The following is a 16,876-nucleotide window of genomic DNA, read 5'->3' as shown; positions in this document are numbered from 1 at the left end:
ACCTATCAGCCCTTCTCATATCATACAAAGCGTGAGTTATGCAAAAGTCAATTAGAATTTGGGAGAAGTAGTGAAATTTTTAGAAGCATGATGAGAGCTACATTAACATCCCTTGAATTTGTTCCTACTGATATAGTGGATCTTTTCCGGTGCCTGCTTACACAGTCAGAGTTTGATCTATGGGAAAGCTCTTGGAAGAGATCTCTCAGAGATATCGTGGAGGAACTCAAACAAACCCCTCAGGGTGCCAAAGATTTAGAAAACAATAACATTACCTATGAACATTTATGCGGCGAGGGGGAGTGGGATAAGCCTGAGGACCAAGCTCGGGTGTTGTCCAAATTCATTCTAGATAAGGTTTCAAAAGCTGCATACAAGGCTTTTAACCACCTACCAACTGTTGAACCTACTGGTAGTTTTCTTGACATTAAACAGTCTCCTTCAGAAAGTTTCTTGCAGTTTGTCGACCGACTCCGTGCACAGGTTGAGCGACAAGTACGGGACCCCAAGACACAAATGGAAATAGTGAAAGAGATGGCACAGAGGAATGCCAATGAAGTCTGCACCAGGGTGCTCCTGGGACTGCCTCTCAACCCCCCGCCTACACTGGCAGAGATGATCGAAGCCTGTGCTAGGAAGGCGGAACTGTTTGCTGCACGGGAGGCGTGGTCAAGGCCAACAAACCCAGAGACGGTGGCAGCTGTATCTCCGGGAGTCAGGAGGCGACAGATGTCACCAGAACAACTTACACGTGTCATTTGCTTCATATGCAAAAAACCAGGACACTTTGCCCAGGACTGCCCTCAAAACCAGCAACAGAAGACACCCTTCACACCAAAAAACTCCGAAGTCAGCGCAAACCCGCCCAGCACCACGACATAAATGCGGCAGGCTTCTCTGAAGGGAAAACCTCCCTCAAAACAGAAAGCGGGGAGGAAGGGAAGGGGGATGCGGGAGAACAACATTGCCATTTACAGGATAAAATCTGGTGGTCTCACAAGCGCTTCAAGCTCATGACCACCAAAGCTTTTGCTTTCAGGTCTACCCAGTGGATGGTCATTGGAGTGGGCCTACCTGAGGACTCGCAGAACTTTACAAAAGATTGCACAAAATTGGACAGTGAGTACTTTGTTACTGGGGACACTGCACACACACCCATGGAGATTGAGGTGGCTCCCATGACGATCAAAGGGGACATACCTAACCTCATTCTCCTGGCGCGCTGTCCACAGCCACCCTTCTATTTGGCCAAGGGGCAAATCATCACCCAGGCCATTCCTGTCCCAGCAGACATTTCGGTAGATGACAAGGCACCTAGTGTATACTGGGCAGAAGTGGTTGGCGAGGACAAACCCATCATGGGATGCAACCTGATGCGTGGAACAGAACATCTCCACGTGGAAGGGTTGCTTGACACAGGGGCAGATGTGACAATCATACCCGAAAGGTTGTGGCCGTCACATTGGGATTTGCAGCCTGTGGCTGGCCAAATCCAAGGTGTAGGAGGAGTCACATTGGCAAAGATATCAAAAAGCATCGTACAAATTGAGGGACCAGACGGAAAATTGGCCAGTGTCCGTCCATTTGTTACTAATTACAAAGCTCCCTTGTGGGGTAGAGACACCATGTCCCAGTGGGGAGTCAAACTGGTCATTCCTAAGACACCCCAGGATTTTTAAAAGCGGCCACTGTGGAGCGCCTCGCCCACAAGTTAACATGGCTGAATGATGATCCAGTCTGGGTAAAACAGTGGCCACTCAGTAATGAAAAGATAAAGGCGCTCGAGGAGCTAGTGGAAGAACAATTGGCTAAAGGACACATTGAAGAGACATCTAGCTGCTGGAATTCCCCAGTCTTTGTAATAAAAAAGCCAGGGAAGGATAAGTGGCGGCTCCTCCAAGATTTAAGAGAAATAAACAAAAGAATTGTGGACATGGGGTCTCTCCAACCAGGGATGCCCTCCCCAGCGATGCTTCCCCAAAATTGGCAATTGGCTGTCCTAGACATCAAGGACTGTTTCTTCCATATCCCTCTACACATAGAAGATGCTCAAAGGTTTGCCTTTTCTGTTCCTACCACCAATCGAAAAGCCCCAATGAAGCGCTACCACTGGAAAGTATTGCCACAGGGAATGAAATGCAGTCCATCCATCTGCCAGTGGTACGTGGCTTCATTGCTGTCCCCAGTGCGCGCCCAGAAAAAAGAGGCAATCATCCTACACTACATGGATGATGTGCTTGTGTGTGCCCCCGATGACATAATACTCCAAGACACACTTGACCTAGTGGTTAAAGTTTTAACCTCTGCTGGATTTCAATTGCAGGAAAACAAGGTTCAGAGGATGCCACCTTGGAACTACCTGGGCTTGCAAATCACTGCGCAGACCATTGTTCCGCAGAAATTGGAAATTAAGAGTGATCCCAAAACCCTAGCAGATCTCCATTCCTTGTGTGGGTCTTTGAACTGGGTCAGGCCTTGGCTGGGTCTCACTAACAGGGACCTAGCTCCCCTTCTCAATTTACTGAAGGGAGAGAGAGAGCTAGTCTCTCCCAGGGAACTGACCCCAGAGGCAAAAACCGCCCTCCAAAAAGTTCAGAAGGCTTTGGCCGAGAGGCAGGCTCATCGTTATAAGCCCGAGCTGCCTTTCGAATTCATTGTTTTAGGGAAGTTACCACACATACACGGATTGATATTCCAGTGGTTTGAAGTACAAAAAGATCCACTTCTAATCATAGAGTGGGTTTTCCTCTCCCATCAGAGATCCAAAACCATCACACAGCCACAGGAGCTGATAGCTCAGCTGATCTGGAAGGCCAGGTTAAGATTGCGTGAGCTGGCCGGTTGTGACTTTGAGTGTATTCACCTTCCAGTCCATCTTGCTAAGGAGGGAAAGGGCTCTCCTGAGAAGTTGACAAAGAAAATGTTCAATGACCTGCTCCAGAACAATGCCAGTCTCCAGCTATCCCTGGACAGCTACAGTGGACAGGTATCAGTCCAGGCCCCGTCACACAAGCTGTTCAACGAGGAATTCCACCTCATTGCTCCTGAGAAAAGGAGTCGTAGGCCACTCAAGGCGCTTACAGTGTTCACTGATGCATCTGGAGCATCCCACAAGTCGGTGATGACTTGGAGAAATCCCCAGACCCAGCATTGGGAAGCTGATGTTGAGTTTGTGGAGGGGTTGCCCCAGATTGCTGAACTGGCCGCAGTCGTGAGAGCCTTTGAGAAGTTTTCGGAGCCAATTAATTTGGTTACCGATTCAGCCTACGTGGCTGGAGTAGTGCCCAGGGCGGAGCAGGCAGTTCTCAAGGACATTGAGGATGGGCATCTCCAGAGGTTGCTCTCAAAACTAATTTACTTGGTTTCACAGCGGGAGCACCCTTTCTATGTGATGCACGTGAGGTCATACACCGATTTGCCAGGCAAGATTGCAGAAGGTAATCGCAAAGCAGATTCCCTTGCAGCTCCAGCAGAAATGGCACGCCTTCCAGACATCTTTCAACAGGCAAAACTCAGTCACCAACAATACCATCAAAATATTCCAGGTCTAATCCGCCAGTTCCAGCTAACACGAAGTCAGGCTCGAGCCATTGTGGCCACCTGTCCCAATTGCCAGCTTCAGGCAGTGCCATCCCTGGGTGTTGGGGTTAACCCCCGAGGCCTTGGCAGCTGTGAAGTGTGGCAGACAGACATCACACACATTCCCAGTTTCGGCCGCATGAAATACGTACACGTCAGCATAGACACATACTCAGGTGGGGTTTATGCCTCTGCCCACACAGGAGAAAGGGCTGCGCATGCTAAACAACACTTGCTGCAAGCCTTTTCAGTATTGGGGGTCCCTAGGGAGATCAAGACTGACAATGGCCCAGCGTATGCCTCCAAGGAGTTCCTGGAGTTTGTCCAGCAGTGGGGAGTGGAGCATAAGACAGGCATTCCCCACACCCCCACTGGCCAAGCTGTGATCGAGCGTGCCCACCATACACTCAAAGAAGTTCTGGCTAGGCAGGGAAATTCTGCAGTGTGGATGACTCCACAACAAAAGCTCTGTAAAGCCTTGTTTACCATCAATTTTCTGAATTGTTCATTTGAAAACGTGAACCCTCCGGTACTACGTCATTTCAATAATAACAACCGGTTTAAGTTGTCACAGCGTCCACCAGTTCTCATTAAGGACCCAGAAACTTGGACAACCAAGGGTCCTTTTGAGCTCGTCACCTGGGGGCGTGGTTATGCATGTGTATCCACCCCCTCAGGCCCTCGATGGATACCCCAAAAGTGGGTAAAACCTTTCATCCCTAAAAATCCAGCTCCAGCAGACGGGGATGAGAAGCAAGCAGCTGTTGCCTCCAAGAGAAGACGCCGCCGGGAAAAGAAAGAAAAATCGTCATAGAAAAGTCAGCTACATTCCGGCAGACCCATGAACTTGTATGTATTTTCTTTAAAAAATTGTCTGCTTTCCTTTGTAGAACAGGAAATCTACCTCCCACTTAACCTCACGAAGAGCCCTGTCCGAGTTCTGATCCTGTTCGCGCTGAGCAGTCTGACAGTGTTCGCGCTGAGCAGTCTGACAGCTGCGTGGATTGTTCGTCAGCCACACCAAAACATCTGGGTGACCCTGGCACAGACGCTCCAACAGGACTGTGCTGCATGAACCTAACATCAAAGTCAACCGACATCCACGCAGCCCTCCGAGAAGTAAAAAGCCTGATCGGACAAGTCAAGCAAGAATCTGAGGACTGTTCAAGGACTGGAGACTCTCGGGGTGGTGGACAAAATTTTAATCAGTAGCACAAATGGTCCAACACATCTCCTTTCAATTGTAGTTAACAGAAAAAGTGGAGGTGTTGTATTGCACTAAATAGCTTATTTTGTTGATCACTGGTGGCGGGTTTTCCCCCTCCCTCATCACATGGTTTCCCCCTCACACACCCCCGTTACACACACCTGGTCTATCCCTCAGGTGCTTCGCCCCTCCCCAGTGGCATCCCATTAGCTCCAGTTCTCTCTCCCCCGCCCCTCACCCCCTAGGGTATAAAACCTCCTGTGTGAGAGTTCCAAGCTTTTTGTACCTGGGTGACCCATCACCTGTGTCCTGCCCCAAGCCAATAAACAGGATACTTGCACCCACGTGGAGAAGAGCGCCTCTCGTCTTTTACCTTTGTCTATGCGGATCCCTGTGGGCTAGTCTTATGCTAGCCGGATTTGGACTCATATAAGGCCCAGGAAAAACACGAATTACCGCAAGTTGGCTTTCTAGATTGCCTTTAGCATTCTGATTTGTCAGCAGTCATTGGAGACAAAATACTTCACAGAAATTGATTGGCTTTGGGCCTGGTTTCATACGGTGGTGCTTTCATCATGACTGGTGTCACTTCTACTACTCCTTCTACAGATCACATGGGCTCCCACCATGTAAATCTCCACTTGAGGTGCTTTTCAAATGAAAACAATGGAAACTTGCAGTGAATCAGTCGCAGAGGTAGAGTGCATGACCAGGACCACTTCAGGATTACTTTTCCATTGCCAGCTCAGAGCCAGACAGAATAAAAATTCTAGAAACCCTCAAAAGGTAGAAAGATTTCCCTAATTTTCACCCAGGGAATAGTGCCCGATGTTCACGTCTGAATTGCCCATTCTTTCTTAAAGATAGAAAGTCTCTGCTGTGGCTGTTCTGGTGTGGCTTGGAATTGGGATCAATTCCAGCCTACACTGCCTTTGGAATACAGCCCACTGGCGAGGACTTCTGGATGAGGAAGAAAGTGCCCTTTTTATAAAGGACAGAAAAACTAGTTAAAAAGTAAGACAGCAGGGAATGATGGTTCCAAATATATGAAAGTTGTGGTTTCTCTGTTTCCCTAAGCCCTTCTTCCTGTAGCCTGTCTAGCTAGTCTCTGCCTCACATCTCCCATTTCTGATGGGGCTTGTCCATTTTGAATGAGTGGTTTCCTAGCACCACCATTTACTAAGTTCCACATTCTGTTTAAACTGTTTTGTCTGGCTTTCTTTACATCGATTACAGCCAGTTCCCTACAGATACGTCCAGGGAATAAATGTAGAAAATTGTTACATGCTACACTGTAAAATAATATAAGAAGAATATTTATAAGGAGACCTAATTGTCCTTCAGGACAATTTACAGTGAGACTTAAGCACTTAAAATGCAGGCAGTAATAAGAGCTATTGAGTTGGTGAATAACACTCTGATTCTTTAATTATGTGACATAATGTTCCAGGTAAAAATTTCCCACAGATGCCAAAAATTTACCACGTTCACATCAAGTAGCAAAACAGTCATTTGTGTCTGCTTGTTAGAAATGTGTAAGAGTATGAGACAAGAACCTCTTTGTACCTCTGAAAAATTCTGTAAAGGAATTGGAGCAGTTCCAGCAGATGGTTTTAACCACATTTGCCTGGAAGTCTTGAAAACACCCTTGGAGGTACATTCTTAGTCACCTCACTGATTGGTAAGAATGTACTTCACCTGCAAATTGCAATGCCCACACTTCAAAAACCACTGGCCAAGTAGTCTATTTTGAAAAATGTGGTGGAATTTGTTTTTTCTTTTTTTCTTTTTTTTTTTTTTTTTGAGCTGTACTTTGGTTCAGTGAATCTGTTTGCTCTGTGTAAACTTCAAAGAAGAGACTGGACCCTGGGTTCTAAGGCAGAATTGGTTTATTTCAGTTTGAGCTGGGTGCCACCAGAGAGGGACCCTGACCAAAGAAATCCCTGGGCCTTTGTACCCTTACAGTCTGTGCACCCGACCTTCACACATTTGTCACATGCCCTGCATGAGCCCCTTAGTCCTATGGGGATTTATGGTCTGGGGTCTTATAATACCTCATTGGATTATCCATGATCATGTGCCATTAACTACTCTTATATTCCAGATTGGGGCAGTCTTGGGACCCTCCAGGGTCTCAGCCCTTATCTGAAGATAACCAGTCTTTCTCTGTTTTCTCCACTGCTTAGCCATTATGATAAGAGTTCATTTAAAGTTCCCCTGTGTTAAGTTTTGAGCAGGGCCCTCTCATGCCAAGGTGAAAGCAAGTTACAATTAAATTTAAAACTACACAGATAATTTCTAATATTCTACAAGTAAACTTATTTTAATCCCCAACAATAAACTCCTAGTTTACATCTAGCACCTGGTTTACAGTGCAAGTTCTGCCTATCTCAAGGCCACACAAGTCATCTCAGCACCCTTGTTTGTTGGCTTATTCCCTTTTAATAGGGAATATTCTATTTGAGTCAGTCTGGTGTATGTCATTAATGTTACTCTATGCTCTGCTGAGATACCCCCACCTTGCAACCAATCACATACCCATCCACAAAGTAAGAATCAGAAGGAGAAATCTTGCACTCTCTCACGCATCTTTCTCCAAGTCTGAGGGGATGACCTGTTGCACCCATCTGGGACGTCATTGTGGTCTGATGGACAGTTGTGAGCTGGTGAGTCAAGGGCAAGACGGGGGCATATGTGCAAAACATGAAGTTGGCTACTATGTGAAATTTGAGTAGGGTAAATCCACCAAACCCTTGGTACTTGGCTTGACACCAGAAGTTCAAACCAGTCCTGCAGTTATTTGTCTTAACTAAGGATTGGGAGCTTTCTGGCAGGACAAATTTCACTGTTTTGAAGCATTTGAGTATGATATTTTGTAAGAAGCCATACCACACTACAGACAGATGAAAGGGTATAATAAACAAAAGTAAGTAAGCCCTACTTGTGTATAGTAGGTAGTAATTTATAATTATGCATTGAAATTATTAAATGAAATACAAATTGAGTAAGTCTCATGTATATCCAGGCAAGTTGTAAAAATGTGGTTTACAATACGTAGTACACTCCTCAACACTGCGCTTCATGAATATTGCTGTGTGGCTTCCACTGATAACATTAAACACTTCAAAATATATGTATATTTTGTATATGGGCAAAAACTGACAGTCATGATAGGCAGTGAAAGAACAATAGTATGCCTTTTATCTTACAAGTTTCAACAGAGCTTTTGACTAGATTACTTCTACTAGCTGACTTTTGCATTCCATCAGGAGTCTCTCTTAATTATCCTTGTTGAGGACGCTGGATTACAACTTTCATTGTTGCACTGCAGCTGCCCAGCATTTTTCTTTCAAACACAATGAAATGTATATGGAATACTGCAATAAGTTACCACTTTGCTATGAGTAGCTCTTCGAAAATATAAAAAAACCTCTAAGATGTCAATACCTAATGCATTACAATATGTATGTAGACATCATATCTACATATATCTAGGAAAAAAGAAAACCCTGTGAATGAAACAACAGATTTCATGATTATAGTCTATACCTGCTTTGGACAATATATACACTTCTACAGCCTGTGAAGGCAGAGGTGTATGTTACTGTGTGATATATACACACATAACTGCGGTAAAACAGTATTGCTGTATTATATATCGTTAGAGTAATACACAGTTCTACACAGCACATCACATTTGGGGCTCCAGCAGATTGAATTATGGTTTTCTGTAATACATCATTGATGAATGAAGATTTTTTCTGTCTTAAGCAGCTTCTTCAGCGGAGCAATCAATGCCTGCATAAGTAAATTTCTCATATAGTGTAGTATTCACATAGGTCTGAAAAGGAAATAAGGAGAGAAGATATAATGGAAGGTGCATTACCTCAAGAACCCTAAATAATATTGAAATTATGCATAGCCTAATTATTTATATCATTGTAAGTATATATATTTACATAAAATTGAGTTTTATTCTTACCTTCCTGTCTTCTAACATCCTGTTCAGTGAGACCAGTATCTGAGCAAATGATGGTCTTTCATATGGTTTCTCTTTCCAGCACTGTCTCATTAGGTCATACCTTTAAAAATCCAACAACAGTATTTGATAGTTTAGATATACACATTAAAGTTACAAATGTTTGATAATTTAAAGATTGTGTACATTCCACTTTTCAGAGGGAAATGGATTTCTACATAGCTGAAGTTACATTTTCCATAGTTGGTTGCTGTCACAAAAGAACTTTCTTTTACTCTGGAATAATCAAAAAGCTCTCTTTGAGCTAAAACCCTGGTCCTTTGTGCAAACAACAGGATAACTGGCTGGAACAGAGAGCCTGAGATAGTATTCATGGCAAATTACCACGTGTATGTTGTATACATAGGACTTATGCAGTTTTAAATTTTTTTTATGTAGCTTTCATGTTTTGTGTACTTTAAAAATTTTTAATGTAGTTTTTATATTTTCCAGTAAAAAAAATTGTTTGTTAGTTTCTAGTAGAAATCATCTATTTTATATAGCTAAAGTTGCTGTTATTCTATTCATTTTTTGTTTTTTTTTCTGAGGCAATACTCACACTTCATCGTCACAGTTGAGAGGCTTTTCCAGTCGGTACCCTTGAGGAAGTTTTTCATATAGTTCTGCACATGTCATTCCACAATATGGTGTTCCACCTAAAGTTTAACCATTGTCATGGATAGAAGCAGGTTTTAATAAAAAAAAGTTTAATTTCATAGTTGAAATTGAAATTACTAACATAATAACAGCTAAATTAATCCAAAATTAGGGGGTATTTTGCAGCTACATTTTTGTTGTTAATGCTTCCTTACTGCTTGATGCACTATATGGAGGAGAAAAGTAAAATTGTCAATTTTCTCATCTGTGTGGCTGGCCTAGTTTTCTCCACAAGTCTGAGGGCCAGGATCTGATAGTATTCAAAATATTTTTTCAATAGCATTGATGTCACTGGGCAAGTCATTCCTTCATTAACATCATAATGATAAGATTTGGTGTGGACTCATGGAGCTCTTATTGTCAGCTGGTTTTGTCCCTTTCTGTAGGTATTTTGTTGCTTAGACTCTTGATTTTCCACACTGCATCCATATCTAGTGCAAACCCATTTAGTAAGGAAAGACAGGAACAAATCAGAAATCCAGAGTCCAGTTGGCAATGTGCACCTCAGTCAGTAGCATGTCCTGGCCAGCAGACCATGGGCACATCTCCAGGGCAAATCACAAGAGAGGTGTAACACAATGATTTAGAGTGGTGCAAGGCTGTATCACAATTATGATGAGTAGAGGTATCTGCAGAAATGAACTCTAAATTTTATTTGAAGGTTAATGTTCAAAAATTTTCTTCATGAATTTTGGAGTAGGAGGTGATTACTTCCCCAGCCTGCAATATCATTAAAATATAAGTCTTGACTTGAAATGCAGGAAAGCTGAGGAAAAGCCACCCAGCAAACTCAAAACATGTTGTACATGAAGGCTATTTATCATATGATATTCTGGAATTTATATTTAGGTTTGGCCTGGGTTTTACAGTGTAATGAAAGCATGGTCATTATGGTTCTTTCTATTTGAAATGGTACCTGGATTGAGAATTTGGTAATTGTATTTCCAAGCATACTGAACCTAAATAAAATGTAACAGAATAAAACAGAAAGAAAATTGAAATCTATTGTGAAGCAATATTTTTTAAAAGACAGAGTGCATAGAGCTGCCTTGGTGCAGATTGTTTATTTGTGCAGTACATAATTCAGATACTTACCTAAACTAACAATTTCCCATAAGAGGACACCATAGGACCATCTGCAACAGAGGGATATTATGAAGTGCAACAAGACTAAATATTTTTAAATGGTAGATAGTTTTGCTAGTATTCAGAGAGCACAGGGAAGTGTGATGTTTTTCTGGTTTCTTTTATATAATTTTGTGTAATGATGGGACTTGTAGAGTCAGAAAGTAGGAAAATTAGCAAAATTAATTCAGAGTCAACCAAAGACCTTTATCAGATTGTGAGCTTTCAGCAAATAGTGAAATTACAGAATTTTTTCCAAATACAATTTCTAGTTTCCTAAATAAAATACAGATTTCTTCTGTGTTTCCCAAATATTCATCAGGTCTCCAATTTTGAATAAGAAATATAGCTAAAGTAGCAGGGCACATCCAAGGTTGTGAACACAGAACTTGATCAGACCCTGAGGAAGAAATAAAAGTAACTTTTTTGTTATGGGTTTTATTTTTTGCTTCCATTGCTAACTTATGCTGACATTACTACTGAGTATTTTGAGTTGAGTGGATGTCTCATGCTAGTTGCCAAACTTTCCTTCATATGGAAAAATATATATATATTTTTAATGCCACTTGAACAGATACTTACACATCACTATTTGTGGTGTAAACACTGTAATTCAAAGATTCAATTGCCATCCATCGCACTGGAAGCCGTCCCTAGAAATTATTTAATGACAGTTTATTTTTTGCTTGCTGGTATAGCAATATTGTAGTTTGTAGGCCAACAATCATTCTGTGTTGCCTTAGTGAAAACTGACTTTATGCAAGTAAACTTTATAAAGTAAATGAGCTTACTAAACTTGAGCAGTTTTACAGAAGAAATTCTTTATTGTGAGAGTGGTGAGACACTGGCACAGGTTGCCCAGAGAAGTTGTGGATGTGGGAGTGTTCAAGGCCCAGTTGGATGGGGCTATGAGTAACCTAGTGTAGTGAAAGGTGGGGCTGGAACTAGATGATGTTGAAGGTACCTTTCCAAACAAATCATTCCATGATCCTATGATTGTATAATTTGCTTCCCAAAGGAACAGTTCACATGAAAGTTAATAAAAAAATTATCCAATCAGCATCAAGGTGAAATGTAAATAATACCTCAGATGATGCCTTTGACCATCATGTTGCCTTGACAACACAGTGCTATTTCTGGTCTTTAGCTACATGATGCTAATAACATATCTTTCAGGTTTTCCAAAGCATTAGTTCTGGACACATCCTGATGTACATCTGGTTACCTTCTTGCTAATTTTGGCCTTGTTCAATAGAATTAGACCAGCTTGACTCATCTATTTTACTGTCATTAATATTCATATAAATAATTTTAAATTACATTTTATATTATAGACATGGTATAGGAATTTTACGAGTAGATGCATTCATTTGTATATTAATAAGCATGCATATTTTACATGGTAATTAATAAAATTTAAATAATCAGTTTTGTAATACCCATAAGTTTGCATTTTTGTTCATATGAAAACAAAGATTAAGAAATAGGAAAGCAAAAGTAAGGAAACAGACTGTATCAGTTTGTTTTGATCCTTACCATGGTCTTCTTTACGTAAACTTCCTGACCTCTTGATAAGCCAAAGTCAGCTATTTTTGCAACATAATTTTCTCCAACCAAGATGTTTCTTGCTGCCAAATCTCGATGAATAAACTAAAATAATGATGATGATGATTATGATAACAATAATAGTAGTAATAATAATAATAATAATAACAACAACTACAATGTAATAATGTAATAAAATAAGATAATCAGTATAATTGAGTTTTACATGTATTACCTTACTGCTATATTGAAAATTGTAGCCCTTTGGAATCAGAACATAAAACAAAGAAATTGGCTTGGTATGTCACTACCAAAAACATTTAAATTTTATCTGAAAATGAAAGCAGTTAACTACCATGTTGTTTTAAGTTTTAATGCCTCTTCTATGATTCCCCATGACATAGTATTTGATAAGTTTACATAAAGACAACAAAATAAATCTCATTCAGTGTGTGCTAGAGAAGCTGAAATTAAAAGTTAATGTAATTATAGGGCATATTCCCTGGAAAAGTATTTTCCATGCTTTCAGTGGGTAGAGAGTTGAACACTGACCTGTTTCTGACTCAAGTAATCCATCCCTCTGGCAACATCTGCTGCAAAATGCAGAAGTTGCTGAGAGGAAAGTGTAGATGCAGTACTGTTGGCAATAGCAAATGCTGGGTCTGTCTCTAGTACTCTGCTTTTCCGAAGGAAGTCCAGTAAATTTCCATGGGGAGCATATTCAATAGCAAGGTAAAGATATCCTAACAAAACATCAGATAGTGAGCATATCACCAAGTAAGAGATGATCGGTAATAGTCTTGGGAAATTTACACTACCTTGAGTGAAAAAAGGAAATAAACACTGGAGGGAAATGTCAAACAGGCTAATTTCTAGGAGTTGAGGAGAATTAAGAGCTACTGTTGAACATCATATCTGGAGTATTAATGTGGGCTTGTAGATCTAAACACAAGTTTATCTGACCTTTTAACAAATGTTGCACAGAGACCTGCTAGTGTTTCTCTGGACTGTGTGTATTGTGAGAGGGTTTTTTAAAACTAATTTTTAAAGTAAATGCATTCAATAGCATCTTACCCCTATGTTCACATGCTCCCAAAAGATTTATGATGTTGGGATGATGACCAAGTTTACAAAGAACTTCAAGTTCTCCAGCAAAATCTCTGTGATCATCTTTTGAGGCATACTCTGAAAATCAAAAAAGCACACATTTATGTTTTAGTTTGAACTGAATTTATAACAATGTATTTTTTTAATTATGAGGACTCCACGTTGCTTGGGTTGCCACTGTTCAACTCCAGTAAAAAGGGAAAACCTGTAAGGTATTTTATTATTTACAGAAAAAAGTAGGATTTTTCAATCAGAGGAAAAAAATGTGAGAAACAAGTGTCTGTAGAAGCTACCTGCAGAAAAAGGAAATATCTTAACACACTCTGTCACTCTCCTTCTTACCTGAGAGTGTAAAATGTTGTCGCAGATCTTATGAAAAGTAGCTGCTTAAAAATCCTTCCATATGTGTGCTGTTGGTTATTTCTGCCTGTATGCAGATCTTGGTTATTTTTAAATTAACCAGCACACTTAAAAGTGTTTTTCAATTTGCCTAGATAATTACCTGGTAAATTACAATAAAACATGTACATTCTTGCAGTATTGTATATATTGTAGCTCTGTCTGGAATGTAGCTGTCATGCCCAGTGAAGAAAAACAATGATCCCCATGGTATGTGCATATATAGATGCTTAGATGCAGTTGTCTCTGAACAGCTATAGTGAACAAGATGAGCTAATGCTGTGCTCCAAGACTAGCTCTCTGCTCTTATCTATCCAATGCATCTTGCCTTGCAGATGAATTCATGTGAAGCTCATACTGATCTATGAATTGAAAAATACAAGATAATTAATCATATCAACCACTGAGGAGAAATGGAAACCAACTATACCCAGCAGAAATACAGTCAAATCTTGGCCTGGTGACACCTGATACAAATTAATTAGCAATTTTGAATACTTATTTTAGCTTTGAAAGAGGGCTACTAAGCATTTTGTGTAACAGAGAAACATTTGAAATACACAATCAAGAAAACTCTTTAGTCACAGAATCCCTGGTCTTTACTACCTTTCATCCTTTTTATTGCGGCATCCATGCGTAAGCCATCTTTCTTAATGCGTGCTTTCAGGACTTGCCCAAAGTTACCCTCCCCAATCACATCTTGAAATTTTATGTCATTCCATTCAAGAACTGGATATATAGTAGGATCTGGACTGTTTTTGGCTTTCCTGCTCAGAGTGAGAGTACCAGAGTTAAACTGCAGAGCTGGCTCTTCTCTCTGCAACAGAATTAAGAAAATGAGATTAACTGTGATTTCTACTTCACTGAGCAATGCCCTGATTATATTTCCCAAATACCGATGCTCATTCATCTATACAAACACACACACTCACACAGACCTCAATCCATCTCTTACATACTCCAGACTGGGTACATTTAACAGTTACATCTACTTTACCTGCAACAAGCAGTTCTGCTCAGATCCACAAAATTAATCAGGCTTCTAATTTGGGTGTAAGTACCTTTTAGATCTGGGCATCCTGAACAGTTTATAATAATTTTGAAGATTAAGGACATGGGTAAAAATAATGGGATAAAACAAATCTCAAAAACAGTTATAAGTCTCAGATTTAAGCTTTATCTCGTATTAGGCTTAATTAAATCTTGTGTTGGTCAGGCTCAGCAGGAAAGGTGATCCAAGAAGCAAGAAAATAAAAAGAGCAAGGAAACTATTTTCCTCCATGCTTAAGGAGGTATCTCCTCTTCAGTTACACATTCTCATGAAATACTGCTGTGGGAAAAGTTTTAGGACTAGAAGACAAAGCTATTCTGTGTGGCCTGCAGACTGATTATGTCACTGGGTGAACTCCCTACCCCTGTTACTGAAAAAAATCTATTTAGATAGAAGGACCTCTTTGGACCAGCTTCATTCTGCCCCACAGGTTCTCCTCTGAAGGCAGAGAAAAGCAGCAGAAAGCAGAGTGATTTAGAGACTGCAGCAGGGTACAAATAAATATGTATGTATAGAGAGATATCTCCATGTGATGTTAAAATCTTCAGCAATTCCCTCACAGCCAAAACTATGATGTTGCCATTGATAGATCCTGCTGATGATCTGCTGTTGATAGATCCCTGGTGTACTGTCCCCAGGTTGAAAATGGATGACCAAGTATCAGCAGTTGCTGATGCTCAAAAGCAACATTAAATATTTGGTAGTTTTCAAAATCAGCATGATTTCATAGAGGCAGAACAGGCTCCTCTATTCTGTCTGGCTTGGTACTTGTCAAACAGAAATGTGACAAAGCAGAAGAGAGAGCACAGCAAATGGTCTGCAAACTTTTTTTCACGTCAAGTTTTCTACCTCCTAGCCTGTAACTGTGACATCTTTTGCTTTGGGGTCACTAGTAGAGAAGCTTTACAACAGTGTTTGGGAAAGCCAGGAAAAAGAAATTGAAAGAAAACACAGGAAAAGATGTGCTTAAGTTAATAACCAAACTGACACAGGAAAGCTATAAACCCACCACCACATTTTGGAAAGCCTGAGCCATTCGACGCTGGAAGTTGGCTCGCTTTAACTGCAGCATGATGAGAAAGGCCAGGAGAATTGTTACACAGGTCATCCCTGCAGATCCAAGGATGGCAATAAGCAGCATTTTGCCTCCTTTTGATTCATATGGAGCTGTTGACGAATGACATAAAAATTCATCATCATTTTCAGCTTATTCTGAATTTAGCAATACATTAGCGATGTGTAACTGAATACTACTCTCTTGTAAACTGTTTAAAGAGCTAAGGATACATCCTTTTGTTTTCCAAAAACATCAGAAACATCGGATGCTCTAAATTTCAGATGTATAAGCACCTACATATTCTATTGAATTCAATCAGAGCAGAGATAAGTCCACATTCAGTGATCTGAAAGTCTTGCTGTATGCAGCTCTTCAATTTTTGAGTCACTGGGCCCTTTTTAGTGGGTATACACAAACGGTGCATGTTGTCACTTCATCAATACCATGCAGTGAAATAAGAATTAAATTTTGGTGGTGCTGTGAGTCAGAGTTAATAGCAAAAGAAAACTCAGAATAAAACATTAGTATTATGACAGTGCCTTAGCTATCTAGTTTATACAACCAGTCCTGGTTTGTGGAAATCCAGTGTGGTGAATTAACTAACCTTTTGTTTCTGGAAGAGTCTTCAGTTCAAACGATGTGTTTGGGTTGCTCAAGCCAATGTTGTTCTGAGCATTAATCTGAACCTGGTACACAGTGTCTGGCTCGAGGCCCTTGAGGTGATATTGAGTAATGCTGGTGTTCTTTATGATAATATCAATGTGGTTGTACTCAGCCTTGCCATAAATTTTGTAGCTGATGATGATGGAGGAGATGGAATGACCCTCGGCAGCTGTCCAAGAGATGACTGAGGATGTGTCTGTGGTGTTAGAAAACCTGATGTTATTCGGTGCAGGAGGGATTCCTGAGAACAAACACAAACACACAAGGCATTGGCGTTTCTCCTTTCCACAGAGAACAAAACATTTTCCTCAGTGCTTTTGCTGTGCTAAACAGAATTTGTTGATGAGCTATGGTAACTGAATGCAATAATTTTATGATCTTGATGTGCGGTCATCCTTGTAGCAGTATTCCATATTTCCAGCAGAGGTTGGAGTGGCATTCAACATACTGTCTTGAATGAAGATACAC

General features: G+C 40.8%; 1 protein-coding gene across 5 annotated transcripts in view; it reads right to left on the bottom strand.

The window, feature by feature from the left end:
• Window positions 1-6,657: 6,657 nt before the first annotated feature.
• The window catches only part of TEK (TEK receptor tyrosine kinase), a 40,249-nt gene continuing 30,030 nt past the window's right edge, over window positions 6,658-16,876 (bottom strand). For 4 of the 5 annotated variants that reach the window (XM_018921578.3, XM_018921576.3, XM_009096769.4 and 1 more), the window contains 11 exons: window positions 16,350-16,649; window positions 15,698-15,855; window positions 14,244-14,454; window positions 13,206-13,316; window positions 12,684-12,874; window positions 12,123-12,236; window positions 11,169-11,239; window positions 10,557-10,597; window positions 9,364-9,460; window positions 8,769-8,868; window positions 6,658-8,627 (listed from right to left, as the gene is read on the bottom strand). In XM_018921578.3, coding sequence (XP_018777123.1) covers window positions 8,553-8,627; window positions 8,769-8,868; window positions 9,364-9,460; window positions 10,557-10,597; window positions 11,169-11,239; window positions 12,123-12,236; window positions 12,684-12,874; window positions 13,206-13,316; window positions 14,244-14,454; window positions 15,698-15,855; window positions 16,350-16,649 — 1,469 coding nt within the window. In that variant the 3' untranslated portion in view covers window positions 6,658-8,552. The remainder of the gene's footprint in view (window positions 8,628-8,768; window positions 8,869-9,363; window positions 9,461-10,556; window positions 10,598-11,168; window positions 11,240-12,122; window positions 12,237-12,683; window positions 12,875-13,205; window positions 13,317-14,243; window positions 14,455-15,697; window positions 15,856-16,349; window positions 16,650-16,876) is intronic. The other variant, XM_018921577.3, reaches the window with a different exon arrangement.

The sequence above is a fragment of the Serinus canaria genome, chromosome Z, assembly GCF_022539315.1.
Source record: "Serinus canaria isolate serCan28SL12 chromosome Z, serCan2020, whole genome shotgun sequence".
Lineage (NCBI taxonomy): Eukaryota > Metazoa > Chordata > Aves > Passeriformes > Fringillidae > Serinus > Serinus canaria.
The sequence above is the reverse complement of the archived record's forward strand: the minus strand, read 5'-3'. Positions and strand labels throughout refer to the sequence as shown.